The sequence below is a fragment of the Tenrec ecaudatus genome, chromosome 1 (genome assembly GCF_050624435.1).
Source record: "Tenrec ecaudatus isolate mTenEca1 chromosome 1, mTenEca1.hap1, whole genome shotgun sequence".
Classification (NCBI taxonomy): Eukaryota; Metazoa; Chordata; class Mammalia; order Afrosoricida; family Tenrecidae; genus Tenrec; species Tenrec ecaudatus.
Window position 1 is genome coordinate 200,826,129 of NC_134530.1, and position 21,720 is coordinate 200,847,848.

The window sequence follows — 21,720 nt, forward strand, 5'->3', positions numbered from 1 at the left end:
GATATTTGGATATAATTTATATAAAGTATTTATTATGGTACTAGGAATTTACTCAATGCTTAATAAACAATAGCTGACATCAATGTTATAAGCATTCAGAAAATAAAAGAGTCCCTCTTTACACAGACAGTCCTTCTATCCAAGTCTTTGTTTAACAGTTTTATTGACATATAATTCGCATATTATACAACTCAAATTCAATCAAATTCAATAATTCAACCAATCATCACCACATTCAAATTTAGAAAACTGTCTTCTGTCTTATGCTCATTGTTATTAACTCCTCATCCCACCCCAACTTCCCCTGCTATACCCGCCCCCCCAAAAAGGAAGTTTGAGGTTCTATTAACCCATTACCAGATAAACTTGAACTCTTGTTAGTATCAGGGGAATGATGTAGACTTCAACGTGCCATGTTAAAGCAACAGAACAAATAAAGCCTGATCTGAAGAAGCTCATGACTTTGAAATCTCTTTCCTAGACTTCTGTCTTCAGGCTCACTAGTCATTCTTTCCCCTTCTGTGGATGATACTGCAAGCTATGAATGCACTGTGACCAACGAAGCTGGAGCGGATAAGAGAACCGTGGACCTCAATGTACAAGGTAGACCTGGCTTCGCATGTGAATTCAAAGTTATAATAGCACTTCATCATCCCAAGACTTTTCAAAGAGACCTTCCTTTTCCATTATCTAACAGTCACGTAGACTCTCTGTTAAGGCAAATAACTGGTATTCAAAGGGCTGCAGGTTGGACTCTACCCAGAAGCAGCTCTGCAGAAACGCCTGTTGATATTCTTCCAAGGCAGCAGTCATGGAAAACCCTGTGGTACACAGTTCTGCTCTGGCCCACGTGGAGTTACATGAGTCAGGAGAGACCCCATGGCCTCTAGTTTTCAATATTTACATTCAGAGGAGAGAATGCTTTATGAGAAGATGTTTGAGCTCTTTATTTTATTTTTATATTGTTATATTTTAGTTCCACCTTCCATCGCTGATGAACCTACAGACTTGCTAGTAACCAAACACGCCCCAGCACTAATTACGTGCACTGCGTCTGGGGTCCCCGTTCCCTGGATCCACTGGAACAAAAACGGTATCAGACTGCTTCCCAGGGGGGCCAGCTATAGACTCCTCTCCTCAGGTAAGACAAAGCTCAGTCCTTACTCGTATATTGGTTGAACTAATTATATATGGGTGGCCTTGGGCATTTGGAAAAATGCAATCAAAATGGGAAGAGATACTAGAGAAAGGAAGAGAAGAGACCTGGAAACATAATGCTAAATAATATTTAAGACTGGTCTCAGATAACATCTAATCATGTCTAAAACTGATAGCATTGTGAAGAGTGAGAATTTCAGAACCACTCATTGTATTTAAGAGGAACATGTATATGGATCAAGAGCGATCGTCCGAAGAAAACAACGAGATGCCGTGATGTTAAAAATTAGGAAAGGATTACAGAATTGTGTCGTCATCTTATGTGATTTGTGTGCTGAACCGTTTGTGAAAGTGGGCTATGCCAAGAAGAATGTCACCTTAAAAGTAGAGAAAAATCCGTGAACAACTTATGATACGCATATGCCAACAGTGAGGATAATTTGAAGTGCTTACTGACTTAAGAGGTGCCTTGGTGACTGCAGAAGTCATTGCACATTGGATTGATTGCAATCCAGATGGTTGGCAGTTTGAAACCTCCAGGGAGAAAGAGTGGGCTTTGTACTCCAAGTTACTATCTTGGAAACCCACAGCGGATCGCTATGAATCAGCTTTGACTCAACAGCAGTGAGTTACTGATTAAGGTCAGAGACTATATACTCTTCAATATGAACGTGGAAAAAACAAAACCTTCACAACTGAATCAATGATTATTCTCTATGGAAATAAATAGATAAAAATGATGGGATCGTTGAGTTCTTTCTGCTTTGATAATCAGTGCCCATGGAATCAATGTCAAGTAATCAATCCATCCATTGCACTGGAAAAATCTTCAAAAGATCTCTTTAAAGCTTTTTAAAAGGCAAATGTTACTATAGTGACTAACGTTACTCTGACTCAAACCAAAGTGTTTTCAACAGCTTCCGATGCCTGCGAAATAGTAAGAAGGCAGCACTAAGGATTGATGCATTGAGTGGGTGCTATTAGACAAAAATGTGGGGTACAGATTGGGCCACCAGAAGAACAAGTCCTAGAAGAAAGACAATTGGAGTGTCCATTAGAAGCAAGGAGGATAAGACAAAGTCTCATCTATTTTCATTGCTAAAAAGGATGGAATGCTTGGGACACAACTGCAACAATGCACGAAAAGCAGGAAGTCAACACTTGGTTGGGTTTTGCATAAAGCTGCCGTGTGTCAGCTCCAGCCCCACAGGAACTAGCATGACATCTGAAGATTTAGTAGGACAAGTAGCATTTTGCTTATGTGCGTATTTGCTGAACCTGAAGTTTAACAAACTCACTGGGACCTGTGAGTTTGCTCCATTGCTTCCTTTAGTCGGATATAATGTTCATTCACTCACCAAACAGTTATTTAAAATAGTGCACTAAACAAGCCACTTATTCTACTGTTTCCGAGACTACCAAACTACGTACAAGAGGATGTTTGCATTATTGGTTTGCATAATTCAGGTAGTAAAGCTAGGTAATCGGTGATGGATAAGGGTTTAGGGTGTTAGTAACAGTCATTCATACAACTGAAGGTTTAATATCGGAGAGAAAAGCTAAAGATGACACCTAAGTGAAAGCATAGGTGATTCACATTGGTATTTCTGAAAACATATCCTGCATTTATGAACACTAAAGATAAACTCACTGATTGACCATCTTGTTATCTAATATTTTACATTTATAATAGTGGAAAAAAATTTACTGAGCTAGGACAATGTTTCGGAACGTTCTCAAGATGTTAAACAGAGATATTTGAATAGCAACTCTACTCTTAGGTAGCTACCCCAAAGTAGTGAAAATTTGTGTGCACAGTCATGTCTGTGAGGGCTCATTGCAACATTGACTACAATCATGAAGGGGTAGAAATAATCAAAATGTTTGACAACTAGTAAATGGATGAATTACAACTATTTGAAAAGAAAAAGGACAAAATATTAACATACATGCTCATAGTGAAAGAAGTCATAAACAAAACACCATATGAAATATCCATAAAGATAAACCTATAAAGATGGGAAGAGGGTCAAGAGTTGTCCAGGTTTGGGATTAAGAGTGGGGAGTGATTATAAATGGGTAACAGATATCCATTTGGGATCATAGACATATTCTAAATTCATCGATGGCTGTACATCACTGCGAACACACTAAAAGTCATGGAATTGTACATTTAAATGGGCTGAATTTTGCGGTATGTAAAATATGTCTCAAAAGAGCTACTAAAAATATTTTAAGTACTGTGCTAGGAACTTCACTCGATAAAGACATGAATATAAGTCAAGCACAATTTTTGCTAAACACAAAAATGAAACATAGTTTTTCAAACTAGAAGAACAAGGATGCACATTTATAATGTATGTACAATAACTTTATTCCCATAGGAGCAATTGAAATATTTGCCACCCAGCTGGACCATGCTGGAAGGTACACCTGCATCGCTAGAAACGCAGCTGGCTCCACTCATCGACATGTGACCCTTCGTGTCCAGGGTATGAAAAAGTATTTACTGATTTAAAAAAAAAGAAAAAGAAACTTGCTATTTTAGAGTGTTGCTGTTTCTGTCCTTTAAATCATTGTTAATTCTCAAAAAAAAAAAAGCACTCATTAGAGCTATAATATTTTACTTCCCGGTATAGTAAAGATTGGAAGATAAGTTTCAATGGATTCAAAAGGCACAAAAATAATAAATCACATAAAAGAACCTCACAATTCTTTTCCTCCAAGGGCTTGGCTAACCTACAGCTCCTTCTAGTCTGATTATATTACATTAAAGACGGAGTGTAGTGATCGATACTTTCAAGAACATTATGTGATCAATTGGCTCTTCTCTTGGACAATTAATTCACTAATACTGTATCATTGTGGATTGGGCCACAATAAAAATCCATGTTATTAACTGTTGTGATCATTTGTTTCCTATGCAGATCCTCCCATCATCCAGCCTCAGCCAAGTGAGCTAGATGTCATTCTAAACAATCCCATTGTACTACCGTGTGAAGCAACTGGAACGCCCAGTCCTTTCATTACTTGGCAAAAAGAAGGCATTAATGTTATTACTTCAGGTACCGACCATGGTATATATATAAAATATATATATATATATATATATATATATATATATATTTATACACCATGATATATATATATAATTTAATGACAAATTAATTCAGTGTTGTAGAATTCAGAAGTTAGTGTGACTATTTTTAAAATGAAAGTTAATGTGTTTCACTCTCTGCTTTAATAATGACGATCTAGGGGGAAAGCATGCAGTTCTTCCCAGTGGCGGCTTGCAGATCTCCAGAGCTGTCACAGAGGACGCTGGCACCTACATGTGTGTGGCCCAGAACCCAGGTGGTACAGCACTGGGCAAAATTAAGTTAAATGTTCAAGGTACTTAAGTCATTCATCTCTGTGTCTTCATTTAAAAGCCATGTGTAACAATATGTCTAAAATGTCCATAGATCAAAAATGACTCAGACACCTTTCCCCACCATTCTTAGCTTTTTTCATTGACGGTATCAGGATGGAGAAGGAAATTGAATGAACGGTTTTTGTCACTGTTTGTATAAGAAACTCAGAATCCTCTTTCACTTCTATAAAACTCCACTTGGCATTCCATTTCACTACAGTGCGTATTTAAAGTGTTTGGTTGTGCCATCAGTCTGTCGCATGATCTGGGAAACATTCTGAAACAGTGGGTTGTACTGTTCATTTGAAGAGGCAATCCAGATGGCAGTTTCACCCAATCGATGAGGGGAATGTTTAAAGACGAAGCGACATTTATGTTTTGTTGTCCCCTGATGGGACTTTTGAACGTGAATTTCCCTGTCTTGCATGTGTGGTGGGTGTGATTGAAGACGCTACCTGAAAATAGCCTCCATACGGGAGATCGCCCTGTGATGTCTCTATGGCCATGAGCGGTGGCACGTCTGTCGGATGCACGCTGGCCCTGCATGGAACAGAACAAAGCGTGTCTGGTCCTGAGTCATACTCTTAATCCTGGCTGTGTCTGAAACCATTGCTGCAGCAGCCTCTGGGTCAATCCATCTCAATAGGGTCTTTCTTTTATTGCTGACTCTCTTTTACCAAGCCTGATGCCCTTCTCCAGACACTGGACCAAGTCCAAAATAACTGAAGCAAAGTCTTGCCATCCGTGTTTCTAAAGAGCATTCTGGCTGTGCTTTGTCCAAGAGGTTTCTTTGTTTCCAGCTAATTCATGGCATACTAAACGTTCTTTGCCAGCACCATTATCCAAAGACCTCAAGTCCTCCAGATTATTCCTTATTCCTCATCTAGCATTCTTGTGTCTGTGAGACCATTGAAAAGAACATAGTGTATGTGATAAACTAATGAATACAGTAAAATTCACTTCCTGAATGTTATAAATCTAATTTCTTTTGATTTTTTTAACTCCTTAAGCATTTATTTGGATAACTGGGGATAGATTTAATATTAGAGACATCATATTTTCCTGATGGTGCTTCTAGTGGAACACCAAATACATGAAATCATGATGAATTCTGTTCTTTTATATGTATGTATTATATATAAATATATATATAGTGGAAGTGAAAAATAAAGGCTCATTATGGTTACAAGTTTGACTGATGACCACATATCTACATACCTCTATCCATAGCTTTGCTTCCTAGATCTTCCCTCAGTTTCCTTTTATCTTCCTCCTACCCCATCATCATGTTTGCCTGGCATCTGCCTCTTAGTAATTCCTCTCAGCTAGATTGCTGTTGTCCCAGAACTCAAGAGGAAGGTGAGGAGAGAAGGGAATGAAGGGGGAACTGGTCACAAGGATGGACACATAACCACACACACACACACCCTAGGGGGATGAACAACAGAAGCCATGGGGGAAGGGAGACAGAGGTCAGTGTAAGATATGAAAATAATAGTTTATCATTTATCAAGGGGTCACAAGGGTGGGAGGTGGGAGGGAGTGTAGAAAGAGGAGCTCATAACAAGATCAAATAGAAAGTCAGTGTTTAGAAAATAGTGGTGGCAACATATGTACAAATATGCTTGATACAATTAATGTGTGGATTGTTATAAGAGCTGTAATACCCCCAAAAAATGATCTTTTAATAAAAAATAGAAAAGTACTTGTAGTCATAGCATGGATAGCCATCAAGGAGTATGCAGTGAAAATTGTCCAAAGATTTAAACCCTACTTTTGCTTCGGTTTGAAGAAGAGTTTTTTGTTGCTATTAATAACTAATAAGAATAAATATAGGGAAAGACAGAGTTGGAGAAACTGTTAAAGTCATCTAGACAGGATGGAGGTGATGGCCTACTCCTGAGTGTTGTAGGAGTGATAGGAAAAGATGATGGAGTCAAGATATTTCTGGAGGTATCAATGCCTGCATTCTGATGAATCAGAGCTGTAGGCTTAGAAAAAGAGAATTAACGATGTTTCCTGGGCCTTGGGCTTAAAATAGTGAGTCAATGATAATGACAAGGGAATATGCTAGAGGAGAAAATTATTTTGGAAAATTTCTGCTTAATCATATTAAATGTGGGAAACTATTAGATATCCTAGTTGAGAAGTCAAATGAAATAGGTGAATGTCTATTTGTCTGAAGGTGTGAATTTGGGATTTATCAGTGTCTGTAAATGCACTAGACTAGATGTCATCATCTAAGGGCGAAAATGTGGTGAGAAGAGTATTTGAGGTCATTGATCCAGCCCTACCAGGCATCATACACCCACCTCACCATTGATTTTAGGTTACTTGTTGTTCCCTTGTCCCTGGACTTGTTAACACCACTTCCTTTCCCCTGCCTCCCCATCTCCCATGTCGCCCCCCAGAACCTTCAGTCTTGTTTTCTCCTCCGGATTGTTTATCCCACCTATCTTATGTAGATAGACATGCAGAGACAATAAGCTCAAAATTAAGACAGAGCAAAACAAAAGAACAAAGAAAAACAACAACAAAAAGAAAAGCCTATAAATATTTCCAGGTCTGTTTGTTGACTTTTAGGAGTGTTTTCTAGTCTAGTCTGATGGGATGCTATGCCCTGACCCCAAAGTCTACTTTTGGTATTCCTCGTAGCCCTGAGGAACTCAATGTAACCTAGAGAAACTCCTGAAACCCGAATGAAGGACAAACATGATACTGGGACAAGAGGAAAGTAAAAGGAAGTAGAGGAAAGAGCTAGGAGGCAACGAACCATTATAGAGTTCTAAATACAGGCATGCATATTTGTAAACATATATAATGATAGGGAAATAGATCTATGTACATATATTTATATGTTAAGTATTGAGGTAGCAGATGGACAATGGGTCTCTACTCAAGTACTCCCTCTACGCAAGAGCACTTTGTTCAAATAACCTGTCATTCCATGATGCTCACCTTCCTGACATGATCAGGGATCGTCTTCTTGAAATAATTGATTAAACATGATTGACAGGTCAGGTGGGATAAGGACTGAGAAGTTTTCATTGATGTCAGCAATACACGGATTATAGAAAAGAACCATTTCATATTTGAGGATTTTTTTCTCTGCTAATTTATTTAAACTACTGATATGAGTAATTATAGGACGCAGAAGTACATCAGACAGCTAGCAACGTTTCAACATACCCAAAGAATTTCAAGCTTTTGAGGCATGAGATTTGTTGAGTAGAACTTCCCTGTAGATATAGTATGCAATGGCAGAGCAAAAAATTAAGCCAAATCATATAGGTTGCCATAAATTACTTCAACGTAGTTAAGATTTGCAGTTGCCTCATATGCTATGCGAAAGCTAGATAAGGAAGACCCTTTGGGTGCCTTTGCTTTATGGTACTGTGGACTGCCAGTGACACCAACCAATTGAGATAGAAAGAAGTACAGCTGAAACGTTCCGTTTAGAAGCAAACACGGTGAGACTTTAGCTTGGGTATTTGGGACATTGAGAGTGATCAGTCCCCAGAGAGGGACAGCTTGCTTAGTGAAAAAGAGTCAGCAAAACAAAACACAAAGGAAGTTCTTCCATGAGCAGAGGGACTCAGCGGTTTCAACAATGGGCTCCAACAGAGCAGGATGTAAGGATGGTACAGGACCAGGCGGTGTTTGGTTTTATGGCACATAGGGTTGCTAGGACTTAGAATCTACCCAATGGTACCTTACAGCAACAAATAATTATATGGATCTCTTAATACTTAATAACATTTGGTCAGTGCCCAAGTGTTGATTAGTCTGTTGTAAACACTAGGGAGGGAAATCCTCTTATCTATGTAAGTAATTTCTATAAATAATCCATATGATCTGTACATGACACACTATACTACATTTTAAAAGAAATTCATGAGTAAAAATATCTTTGAGCAGCTGAATATATTTTAAAAGCAATGAGATTTCTTTTGAGGCTTTAATTAGCTAAGTGCTAAGTGCTGCTGAAGTGAATTAGATGATACATTAATGTTAGAGAAAATGCTTTGGTCCATCCACTCAAAATTGTATAGATTTTTAAATCCTCTTGAATATATGTGATTTTCTTACTTCAAAATAATTACAGCAAGCATTTATTTACTAGCCAAAGGGGAATTAATTTTCTGGAAAGGGCTCAATACAGATTAGGTTTCAATGAAAACAAATGATAGTGGTTCTTTTTCTTTGGTAGGTTAGAGGGACTTATTTATCAGCCTTCCTTCACGGAGGCAGAGCAGTACTGGAGTATCTGGATGCTACATTCATGTTTCCACTTTGTATCTTTTAGTTCCTCCAGTCATCAGCCTCCACCCAAGCGAATATGTCACTGCTGTGGATAAGCCCGTCATGCTACCATGTGAGGCGCGTGGCCTCCCACCCCCTGACATTACGTGGCATAAAGACGGACGTGCAGTTATGGAATCAGTCCGCCAACGCACTCTCAGTTCTGGAGCTCTGCAAATAGCCTTTGCTCAGCCTGGAGATTCTGGCCAGTACACCTGCACGGCCGCTAATGTGGCAGGATCAAGCAGCGCCAACACCAAACTCACGGTCCATGGTGAGTACTTTAACGTCACTGATTTCACCCTGCTTCTTTACTGTAGCAAAGAGAAAACAATCATACAAGCCAGTATTCCAAAGTTGGTGTGTGTGTGTGTGTGTGTGTGTGTGTGTGTGTGTGTGTGTGTGTGTGTGTGTGTGTAGTGGTACACCAAAAGCAAAAAGAAAAAATTCACTGTCATCGGGTCAATTCTGACTTAAAGAAACCTTATAATTCCACTTGTATGAAGTAAACATGCTCCATAAGGTTTGCAAGGCTGTAACTCTTTATAAAAATAGACTGCCTTGTTTTCTGCAGCAAAGTGTGGCTGGTGAATTTGAACTGCTGACCTTTCCGATAGCAGTGAAACCTTAATCCACTGGGCTATCAATGGCGCCTTTGGAAAGGCAGATCTGCCCTTTCAATCTGTGTCCACACATGTGAAGAGGTTTTTATAAGACAAGCAGGATAATGAATGTATTGTTAATAATATTCCCCACATTGTGATTGTGATTGTTGGAGGCTCTAGCACATAACGAGTATCTTTGTGTTTTCTAATCTTTGTTTTATTTCTCAAGCTGTAAGTCACATGGGCTCAAAATCAATCACCGTATAAAATACAGTATCTGTACAGTTGGAATCCAACGGGAATTAGACGTCTATTTTATTGTTTTGAAATTGTAAAATACTTGAACATATTTTGTAACAAAAAATTTACACAATTTTATATATTCAGAGAACTAACAAAATACCTAAAAGATATTTTAATTCTCACCTGTGTATTCTAAGAATAAAACTAGAGTGGCCTTTTAGAATCAAAGTGAGGACCCAGCCAGCTGTTTCCAGTTGCTGTTCTGCTTTTCTTCATTGTCAAAAATTGTGTGTTTATTTAATGTTTCGAGTACTTTTTGGTTTCCTAAACCTTTGTACAGTGAACATTTCAAGTTCACGCATTTTGATTGGGAAATGACCCAGAAAAAGTGTTTATGATTATTATAACTGTCTTCCACAATTTAAGCCTACTTTCAATCCATACCTGGTGGTAGAGGAGGTTACATGCTGGTCTGCTAACCACAAGGTCAGCAAATTCCAATCTACCAGGTGCTCCGCAGGAGAAATACAACACTGTCTGCCCCAGTACAGACTATGGCCTCAGACACCTTATATAAAGTTGCTGTAAGTCAGAATCAATGAGATGGCAATGGATTTGGGTTTTCATTTGATATAATTAATAAACATTGATAAACCAATCACTACCTTACATGGAAACAATATTCCTCAAGTATGCCTAGAAAATTTATCAGAATGTACTATCTACTAAAGTGATCAAAAAATTAATATTTGTTTAATGTATAAGCCACAATTCCTGACAATAGCTCAACAAAGCTAAATCTAATAATGAAATTTTAATACCAAAACTCCAACCCAAGGCATATCAAAAGATATACTCCTACATAGCAAATTAATCAAAGAATATTGAGAAAATATTAAAAGTATACATACTAAATAGCAAAATGTGTGTCTAAAGCTAAAAAATAAGTCATAATCTTGACATTTTTTATTTAAAAATATTTTATATGTACTAATATAAAACTCTCTTAACCATTAACTAAAGAGAAACACTCATTGCAAGGAATTCAGGACAGAGAAGCTAATTGAAATAAATGATAATTTAATGAAAAATGAGTATATTGCACTATTCAGTAACACACATTGTTATGTTTTCTAGATGCTCTATAATACTTATGCATATAATCATAATTTATGTACTCATGTTTGCATACTTAGAGAAAATAATAATAAATGAAAAAACATTTCCACAGTAACTTTATTTTTGCTGAAACCAACACTGCTTTTTGGGGGTAATTCTTTTAAATGGAGAGTCTATTCCTTCTCGTAGTCTGTTCTTGTCTCGAGTGGCAATAGTGAGAGATTCCAGCACCAAAAATATGAATGATACAGGAAGCCTCAGAAGAAGAGGGAAAGAACACACAGCCGCTGTGCCAAAAAGGATCCGTCAACATTCAAGCACTGAATGAAGTCTATGAGCAAAGCTCACAGAGGTAGCAGTTAAAAGATCAAACAACTCATTATACTGGGGCCGGCCCCTCAGGCCTCTCTGTTGGTTCCCTGATTCAGGCCAGTGTGTTGTGTTCTTGTCTTGGAGCACCTGGTTGAAGACTGGTCTCTCTCCCTGTGCAGATATAAACAACACTCTCCCCTTGCATGGGTTAGTGCCCTGTTCCCCTGACTACCAATGTCTTTTTATTTTTCCCCCTCCTTTTTAATTGGCTACCATATGTATCCCTGGGTTGAGTCTGGCTCCTGCCCTGTTACCTAGACCTCACCCCAGGAATGTGTATACAGTAGCTTCTTCCCTAGGCTCCCTTTGCATTTTTGAACTTACCTCAGTGGACTCATGTTGTACTTGTATTTCTGACCTTGGCTTACTTCCCATGTGGCAATGTGCTTCAAGAGTTCATTACTGCTTTTTAGGGATGCATAATATTTCATTGTAAGTATGTCCCACTGTTTTTTAATCCATTCATCTGTTGATGGAAATTTGAGTTGTTTCCAAACCCTGCAATTGTGAACTGTGCCGCGATGAACATTGGAGCACAGATGTCTGGCTGTGGTTTGTTTCTTGCCTTTTCTGGGTATATACCCATTAGGGGGATTGCTGAGTCATATGGTAGATCAATATCCATCTGCTTTAGATATCACCAAATCAATTTCCATAATGGCTGTGCATACCTACAGGTACACCAGCAAGGGACAAGAGTTCCTATTTCTCCACAGCCCCTCCACCACTTGTTGCTCTCTGATTTTTTTAATTGAGCTATCTTTGAGGATGTGAGGTGTTATATCATAGTTGTTTTAATTTGCATTTCTCTTATGGCTAGAGATCTGAAACATTTTCTCATATATTTATTGGCCATTTGGATTTCTGCCCTTGAGAAACATTTTTTCAGGTCCTCTGTCCACCTGCTCAGTGGGCAATAGTTTTTTTTCTTTTTGTAAGTTAACAGAATATTGTGGATTTTAGTTATAAGACCTTACTCAAGTACTCCCTCAACACAAGAACACTTTGTTCTATTAAACTGGTATTCCATGACATGATCGCTGAAGACAAACGGGTACATAAGCAAATGTAGTGAAGAAGAAAGCTGATGGTGCCCAGCTATCAAAAGACATAGTGTAGTGCCTGGGGTGTTAAACGCTTGAAGATAAACAAGTGACCATCTAGTTGAGAAACAACAAAGTCCACATGGAAGAAGCACACCAGCCGGTGTAATCATGAGGTGTTGATGGGATCAGGTATCAGGCATCAAAGACACAGAGCAAAAGATCATAATGTGAAAGGGGGGAGGGTTGCAGAGTGTAAGCCCAAAGCCAATCTGTTGGCAATTGGACAACCCCTTACAGAAGGGCTGTGTGGAGAAGATGGGCCAATCAGGATGCAGTATAACACCAATGAAACATACAGCTTTCCTCTGGTTCTTTAATGCTTCCTGACCCCTCTCCCACCACTATCATGGCCGCAATTCTACCTTAAAAAATCTGGTTAGAACAGAGCATGTACATGGGTACAGATAAGAACTGGAAGCACAGGGAATCCAGGACAGATAAACCCCTCCGCACCAATATCAAGAGTAGTCATACCAGGAGGGGAAGGGGAAGGGGAAGGTAGGGGGAGAAAGGGGGAACCGATCACAATGACCAACCTATAACCCCCGCCCAGGGTTATGGACAACCAAAAAGGGGGTAAAGCGAGACATCAGGCTATGCAAGACATGAAAAAATAATAATATTTTATCATTATCAAGGGTTCATGAGTGAGGGAGGGTTCTGAATAGAGGGGAGAAAATGAGGAGCTGATACCAAGGGCTCAAGTAGAAAGAAAATGTTTTCAAAATAATGATGGCAACAAATGTACAAATGTGTTTGATACAATGGATGGATGTATGGATTGTGATAAGAGTTGTATGAGCCCCAATAAAATGATTTTAAAAACAACTCATTGTATTGGGTAAATCGGCTGCACAAGATTTCTTGAGAGTACTGAAAAGCAAGATAGTGACTGAGAACTAAGATGTGCCTGACCCAAGCCTTGACATTTTCAATTGCCTTATATGCATGTGAAAGTTGGACATCGAATAAGGAAAATCAAAGATAATTCCGTGCATTTCAACTATGTAGTGTTGGCAAAGAATTTTGAAAATACCATGTACTGCCAAAAGAACAAACAGTTCTGTCTTGGCAAAAGTATACCAGAATGCTCCTTAGAGGCACGTACTTTGGACATGTTGTCAAGAAAGACCAGTCCCTGGAGAAGGACATCATGTTTGGTAAAGTCAAAAGGCAGTGAAAAAGAGGAAGGCCTCGATGAGATTGATTTACAAAGTAGCAGCAATAGTAGGCTTAAACATCAGAACAATGTGGAGCGAGTGCGGGGCTGGGCAGTGGTGTGTTCTGTTGTGCATAAGGACGGTGTGAGTTGGAACGCACTTGTTGACCACCACCAACAGTTATTTATTTATTTGTTTGTTTTTACTTTTTGACAATTGTTTGTTACTTTTCCAGAGGTCATTATCATTGTTTTATTTGTTACTGATATGTTTAAATTATTACAAAGTCCATTGTTTTGAATGAAGAGTATATTGTGATTTTTTTCAAGAATTCTTAGAGTTTTTTTGCCTTTCCTTTGGAAGTATCTTAGCTCTAAGTCCACTAACTTATTTCATGGTCCATTGTGCTGTAATTTAAAAATGATAAACAAAGTGTTTTGCATGGTATACATAATGCATATGTAGTTATGAAATCACTTCAAATATATCCTCTGAAGCAGTATAAAATAGATATTTTCATAAAATATAAAAACCTTTCTCCAGTTTTAAGTGCATGTGTTCTAACACACATGAGATACTGTAGTCTCTATAGTACTTTTGCGATATTTGATATCAAGTAAGTGTTTTCCGGTGAGTTTGCTGGTGTTTCCTTTAGCAAAACTCAAATGCAAGCCCAGCAATTATATGACCACAGAAGTATCTTTGGTTTGGTTGGCTGTTTGTTTTATAGTATTGTTTTGTATCTTTCCACAAGCATTGCTATCTCAATTACGAATCCAGGAAGAGAAATAAACTCTAGATCTTTCCAACCCAGTTCTAAATCATTAAAGGAGCAGTGGCAATGTACTATGCCATCCACAATGTCCGTGCTTAGATTCCACCTGCCTCTGCTTGGATAGAAAGAAGAGGCTTGCTGCTCCCATCAACATTTATTCTTGGGAACCCAAATGGGTGGTTTTCCTGTGTCCTTTAGGGTGGCTTTGGGTCAGAATCAACCCAATGACTGTGGGTTTGCTTTATAGGGACTTTTTTTCTTTCCGTTTCCTCTCTTTTAAGAGTTTTCTTGACATTTAATTTGTGTATCATAAAATTCAGTGGTTGAACTATATTAAGAAGAGTTGTGCAATCATCGCCACAATCAAACATTGTCCTATTCTTACACCCATAATAGTTAGCTCCCCGTTATCTCCCAGCCTCTCCTGCCATCACCCGAAAGACCTGTGCATGTGATTACTATCTATATTGCTTGACCTGTCCCAGATTTCATATACAAAATCATACCAAAGAGCCCAACAATATCAACAAAATGAAATGCAGAAAAACATTATCCAAGTGAAAGTCGTAGCTACTAGAAACCAGAACAAACTTAAAATGGCCCAGAAGGGAAAACAAGTAATATGTTAAATTTTAACCAAATGATATCTGCAGTCATCCACTTTCCAGTGCACTTTCTTTAAGGGCAAGACTGCCAATCCCGTGACCATGGCCTTAGGGATGTGAGTGGAGACTTCATTTTCATGAGGGCGCTACAAATGGATCTGGGATTTCACGATCACCCACAGCCTTCTGCAAACTGGTTGCTCAGAATTTAAACTCTAAAACAATTCCCTCCTCTGATTTTATTATTTGCAGTCCTTGGATCACATGGCCTTTTGCACTCCTTCCATGTGTGATTAGCTGACACCTCACTTAGATGACTATTGTGTTAAGACAAGCCTTTAAGACCCCAGATATACGAGTCTTTCTGATAGCTAGGAACCATCTGATTTCTTCACAACACTTTGCTATGACACCCATATCTTCAGTAATCACTTCATAAGAGCCAGTATTGAGCAGGGTCGCATTCTAAGAACTAATTGGTCTTGGATCAGAGCTTACAATTAAGTGAGAGCTCAAAATCCATTTGTGTATCTAAATTATAAACACACACACACACACACACATCTCTGGTTCACTTTACATGCAGCATTATTCAACATAACAAAATGAAGCAGGGAACCAATAGAGAGGTCTGAGGGGCTGGCCCCAATCCCAACTATGTGGACAGCCTCCCATCCCCCCAGAAGAATGCACATCAGAGAACAGCACTGAAGTCACAGCTCAGGGCGAAGGACATTTCTGATCAGAGCACACAGGATCAAATGAAGGGGGGTGGAGAGAGAATGGAGCACATCCTGGTCCACCAAGGCCTGAGGACGATATTCCTGTTCCGAGCAGCCAATGCACAGAGAGGACCATAGGGCCTGGTCCACTAAAAGACATGATGTCCCTCACTGACCTATAGTGCTCCAGGAGACAGCACTGGAGACACAGTTCGAGAATTGTGCCAGATCTGACCCCACCACACCAAAGTGAAACACTAAGGGTGCACAACAGAACAGCAAGGGAAGCAGAGCAAGGACGTCCCCAGGGAATACCAGAAATAGACTTTGGGGCCAGAGTGTGGCACCCACACTCCAACACAAAACACTCCTAATGGTCAGTAAACAGACCTTGAGCTATTTATATGCTTTTCTCTCATTTTTTGGTCAATTGTTGTTGTAGTTGTTTTGTTTTCCTTTGTTGCTTTGTTTTGGTCTGTCTTGTTGTAGTGGATATTATTATCTCTGCATGTCTATCTAGATAAGATAGGTGAGATAAACAATCTGGAGGAGAAAACAACGGAACTGACAGTTCTGGGGGAATATGGGAGAGGAGGAGGTGGGGAAAAGGAAGTGGGTGTTAACAAACCCAGGGACAAGGGAACAACAAGTGATCTAAAATTGATGGTGAGGAGGGTGTAAGATGCCTGGAAGGGCTTGATCAAGGTTGTAACCTAGAGAAATTACTGAAACCCAATTGAAGACTGAGCATGATAGTGGGACAAGAAGAGCATAAAAAGCAAATAGAGGAAAGAACTATGAGGTAAAGGCATTTATAGCAGTCTAAATACAGGCATGTACATATGTGTGTGTATATAGATACATATACATATATAATGGGGAAATAGACCTGTGTACATATATTTATAGGTTTAGTATTAAGGTAGCAGATGGATATTGGACATTCAAGTACTCCCTCAATGCAAGAACACTTTGCTCTATTAACCTGGCATTCTGTGATACTCACCATCCTGACATGACCACTGAAGGCAAAGTGGTTGCATAATCAAATGTGGTGAAGAAAGCAGATGGTGCCCAGCTATCAAAAGATATAGCATCTGGCATCTTAAAAGCTTGAAGATAAACAAGCGACCATCTAACTCAGAAGCAACAAAGCCCACATGGAAGAAGCACTCCCGCCTGTGTGATCACGAGGTGCTGATAGGATCAGGTATCAGGCATCAAAGACTCGGAGCAAAAAAATCATGTCATTGTGAATGAGGGGGAGTGCGGAATGAAGACCCAAAGCCCATCTGTAGACAACTGGACATCCCCTTACAGAAGGATTGCAGAGAGATGAGCCAGCACGGTGCAGTATAGCACTGAAGAAACAGAACTTTCCTCCAGTTCTTTAATGCTTCCTCCCCGCCACTATTATGACCCCAATTATACCTTACAAATCTGGCTAGTCCAGAGCATGTACATGGGTACAGATAAGAGCTGGAAACACAGGGAATCCAAGGCAGATAAACCCCTCAGGACTAATATTGAGAGTAGCCATACCAGCAGGTTAATGGGAAGGTGGGGGGAGATAGGGAGAATCAATCACAATGATCTACCTATAACTCCTTCTCAGGGGGATGAACAACAGAAAAATGGATGACGGGAGACGTGGCACTGTGTAAGACATAAAAAAATAATAATTTATAAACTATCAAGGGTTCATGAGGGAGTGAGGGTTCAGGAGGGAGTGAAAAAAATGAGGAGTTGATACCAAGGGTTCAAGTAGAAAGGAAATGTTTTTAACATGATGATTGAACAGATGTACAAATGTGTTTGACACAATGGATGGATGAATGGATTGTGATAAGAATTGTACAAGCCCCCAACAGAATTGATTTTTAAAAAAGAAGCAATATTATCAGTTTAGTGAGAAATAACTTAAGTATACTTCATAAGACATTTGGTAAATCATAGTATCATTGATTTAATCAGTGTTATAGAATCTGTAGTATACTTGAGAAAAGGAAAATGTCCATATATAGGAAAGTTTTTTAGAGTAAAATACATGGGATATTCACTAATATAGGTGAAAACTTAAGTAACTGGGAGCTGCTTAAGGAAACGGTGAGGGTGAGACACAAGGCAAAAAATTCTGTAACATTCATTCTCTGAGGCAAAACTGCCTGCAGCACTAAGACATATAACATAAAGTTTAAAAAATGACAATAGCAAATAAATACATGGAGATTTTTTCTAATTTATTTGCTCAGTAATGGAATTTACATATATTCTATAACATCAACTACATTAGAATTCTTGTTATTATCAAGAATTGCTTCATCATTGAGAAAAATATCTTAGGCTATTGTTTTTATTAAAATCTGTCTAGGGATCCTATCCCCCAGAGAGTATTGTATCTTTTACTTTTCAGTGTGAATAAAGATAGTATTGAATTCAATATTCTGAATGTCTTGTCTTTTTAAAACTCTTTATAGTGCCACCCAGAATCCGAAGTACAGAAGTACACTACACAGTCAATGAAAATTCACAGGCCATTTTTCCCTGTATGGCTGATGGAATCCCCACACCAACGATTAACTGGAAAAAAGGCAATGTTCTCTTAGCTGACTTATTAGGAAAATATACTTCAGAACCATATGGAGAACTCATATTGGAAAATGTTGTGGTAAGTTTAAAAAAACATGCAGAGGTACAATAAACCAGATTTTTAATTCACCTTTTGATGTTGACTAATTTAGCTTGGGAATTTATTTTGTCCATGAAAGAAAAAGGATAAACCTAGGCCACAAAATAATGCTACAGATATTTCATTTTATGGTCTAGGACTGAGAATAGTGCCTAACAGATAGTAGGAATCCAGAAATGACATCTTCTAAATGTCATTAATGTGGTTTTGTGATTTTGTTTTTGGTCCAAGCTTGTAACTCTGTACCAGAATGACTAAAAGTATGGAGATGTAAGAATGTCAGCTCTACTATTAAGCAAATAGAAAAGGCAATATCTTGATCTTTGTAGGTTTTCTAATAGTTTTTCAAACCATTGAAAGCAAAGCCGAGGTATCGGAATATTCCTAAGTGTGCCTACTCCAGCTCTGTAGAATAATCACCAGGAGGTACTCATTTTCAGTAGAAGGCCACAAACCTAAACACACACTTATATTCACACATACCAAATTCATTTTTAAGTTAAACTATTAAAAATAATTATGCGGTTTAGTTGCCAGCTCTTGGCACCAAATATTAAACATAATCAAAATGTGATAGATTTCTGAATTTTTCACACATTTCTAGTTCTTTTTCATGGCCCTTCAAAAATGCCTAACTTTCATTACATTTTGGTGTACCGAATTTGAGCTGAAATTGATCATATTTATAGGATGATCTCTGCCAATTAGCTAGACTTTGGGGCTGCCAAGTCAATATTCAGAGTGAGCATATGCCATTGGACCATAACTAAAATCATCTGGGCCAGTAAAATCATATTTATTCAGATCTGAGTTTCTGTGTACTGTAAGAAGCACCGTTATGTTATGTACCACTGGGAAACAAAAATATAAGACCAAGTAACTATTAGGGACCAACAGTGTTTCCATTGGGTCTCCATTTCAGAGAGATGAGACTGAAAAAACGAGAGCTTTCGAATTGATACTATTAGGGTAATTTTGCTTGTTTAAGCTACTAAGGAGAGTCAGCTTTATTAAATGTTTCTGAATGATGAAATGCATTGCATGTCAGAGTGATTAACTTGGCCTCAAATTACTCTTCCATACCTTGAGCAATAAAAAACTAAAAACAGTGAACATGAAGAATGAATAAATTAAATCAAAGAAAATTGAAAGTTGGAAAATGTAGAATCTTGTAGGCCATTGACATAATATGGGGGTTTTACTCCTAATCAGAATCCCTTGCAGATTTTGAACAGAGGAACAGCAGTATCTACTGTGTTTTAGCAAGAGTCTGAATTGTTTGGGTACGAATCGACTGTAGAAGGAAGAAGGTAGGCGCTGAAGGGCCTGTTAGGAAAGCTAACATAGTATTCTAGGTGAGTGATGACGCAGCTCAAGCCGTAAGTCCCACGAATAGTTGAGAAGAGGAGGAGCCGGTTTATATCTGGAAGCTGGGCTTCCCCAGTAGGCTGTAAGGAAGAAAGAGTAAAAGACATAGTAGAAATAGTAGAGCCCTGCCCAAACTGGGATCTGAGTTCTTATCGCTAGTGGTTATAGTTCTATAAATGTTTACATATGTATAAACTATTATATAGCTTTTATAGTTCTTTAAATGTTTAAATACATCAGGTTCGATAAACATGCATTTAGCATATATGTTTAAAATGCTAAATATTTTACATCGTTATGTCCAAGCTACCCTAATGGTTCACACTAAAGAGAGGAATGTAAATGATCTTTCCATAGAGTTCTTCCTTGGGAACACAGCTATATGATTGTATTTAGTCTATGTCATATGGTGTAAGTTTATGTGATTTTGAGCACTATGATTTTTTATTCAAGCCGGAGGATTCTGGCACCTATACCTGTGTTGCTAACAATGCTGCAGGTGAAGACACACACACTGTCAGCCTGACTGTACATGTTCTCCCCACCTTCACTGAGCTTCCTGGAGACGTGTCATTAAATAAAGGAGAACAACTACGATTAAGCTGTAGAGCAACTGGTGTCCCTTTGCCCAAGTTAACATGGACTTTCAATAACAACATCATTCCAGGTGGGTGATTTAATCCTTAAGACGTCATTCTATTAACCCATATTGAACTCAAGCCAAATCTCCACTTCCACTCTCTATGGGAATTGATGGAGAAGTTACCATTATGAGTGGATTGCTTTAAATTCTGCAAAATCTGGTGCTTGGAATTTGACTCTATACCCGTAATGTACTCATATGTTCTGTTTAACTTTTGGAAAGGATAAGGTGATTCATAAGTTGAGTTTTTAAGTGAAAGAAAATGTTACTTTATGGGAAGATGATATTGCATATTCAAGTACCTAAACCTGCTTCATCATGAATAAATGGATTGAAATCCTGAGGATCTACTAGATTGTAAAAGGAGAGCTCTGCTTCCCATTGTATGAATCAACTTCTACTATAAGTAGGGATCCATTTATGTCGAAATTTTCTAGTCAACTTGTACACACTCTGAAAGACAGCTCCTGGAAGACAGTACACTCATTCTTGGGAGGACGTGTCTACTCATTCACCGCTCTGACCTCAGCGCAATGGTGAGGTCAGGAACAGGAGGCTGTTGTGTCCTGAAACCGGCTTCTGAAGCACTGCACTACAAGAATTCAGCAAGTTCCTTGCTAGAAAAGTCTTAATACACCTGAGTTTTTGTTGTGAGGTGATAATATTGTTAACATTAATATGCTAATATTGGAATTTGTCCATTGTGTTACTATCACGATGGCAATAACACATTGCTAAGGAATAGAAAAGCCCAAATAGTTTAATTCATATTGGCCTCAGAAAGTGTTCATGTAGATCTCAAACTTTTAAGGCTTAACTTCCCACTTAACATTCAGCTGTATAAAACTAAAAGGTAACTTAGAGAAAGAATGCAAAAACATTTAACACTAAGTAGACAGTGAATTCTAACCAGAATTTTATTGTCAATTATTTTAGGATTAGCATGTTTTCTTTATGTCCTACATCAACTCTTCTAATTGCCTTTGTAAAATAATATGTATATCATCATCATTTTTATAAGTTTAAATTAGTAAAAATTGGATCATGTTGTCAGTCTTACGTAACTAGCATATGTTTTCATGATCTCCTCCTCGGACCTGCCAAATTGGATGAATTATAACTGAAAAAGATTTCGTGTTTTTGATGTAAATTGTTTGGGAGGAAAAGTTCTGGTGCGATAAAAAGAAATAGAAAATGTCATGTTTCCAAACGAAGGAGTTTTGAAACCAAGGAAGGCTGTGAGTCAGCTTCAAGCAGCACTTTGAGTTGAAAAGATGCACTTTAAATCTACAGTGCATTTAAAAGATGTTTGTTTTCATTCTTTTTTCCTGTTTCTTCTGCTGTTTTTTAGTCTCCAGACAAGCGACTATAGACCTAGTAAATAGCTCAAAGGCAGAAGGCTGTGGGCAAGTGGACAAGCCTCTCTTCAATGTCATCATGA

The 21,720-nt window shown here is 38.4% G+C and overlaps 1 protein-coding gene across 2 annotated transcripts in view; it reads left to right on the forward strand.

The window, feature by feature from the left end:
* HMCN1 (hemicentin 1) overlaps positions 1-21,720 on the forward strand; it is a 544,205-nt gene that overhangs the window by 460,801 nt on the left and 61,684 nt on the right. For both annotated transcript variants that reach the window (XM_075528409.1, XM_075528416.1), the window contains exons 76-83: positions 482-603; positions 977-1,141; positions 3,543-3,650; positions 4,086-4,223; positions 4,417-4,551; positions 8,877-9,146; positions 18,057-18,247; positions 20,090-20,303. In XM_075528409.1, the coding sequence (XP_075384524.1) occupies positions 482-603; positions 977-1,141; positions 3,543-3,650; positions 4,086-4,223; positions 4,417-4,551; positions 8,877-9,146; positions 18,057-18,247; positions 20,090-20,303 (1,343 nt within the window). The remainder of the gene's footprint in view (positions 1-481; positions 604-976; positions 1,142-3,542; positions 3,651-4,085; positions 4,224-4,416; positions 4,552-8,876; positions 9,147-18,056; positions 18,248-20,089; positions 20,304-21,720) is intronic.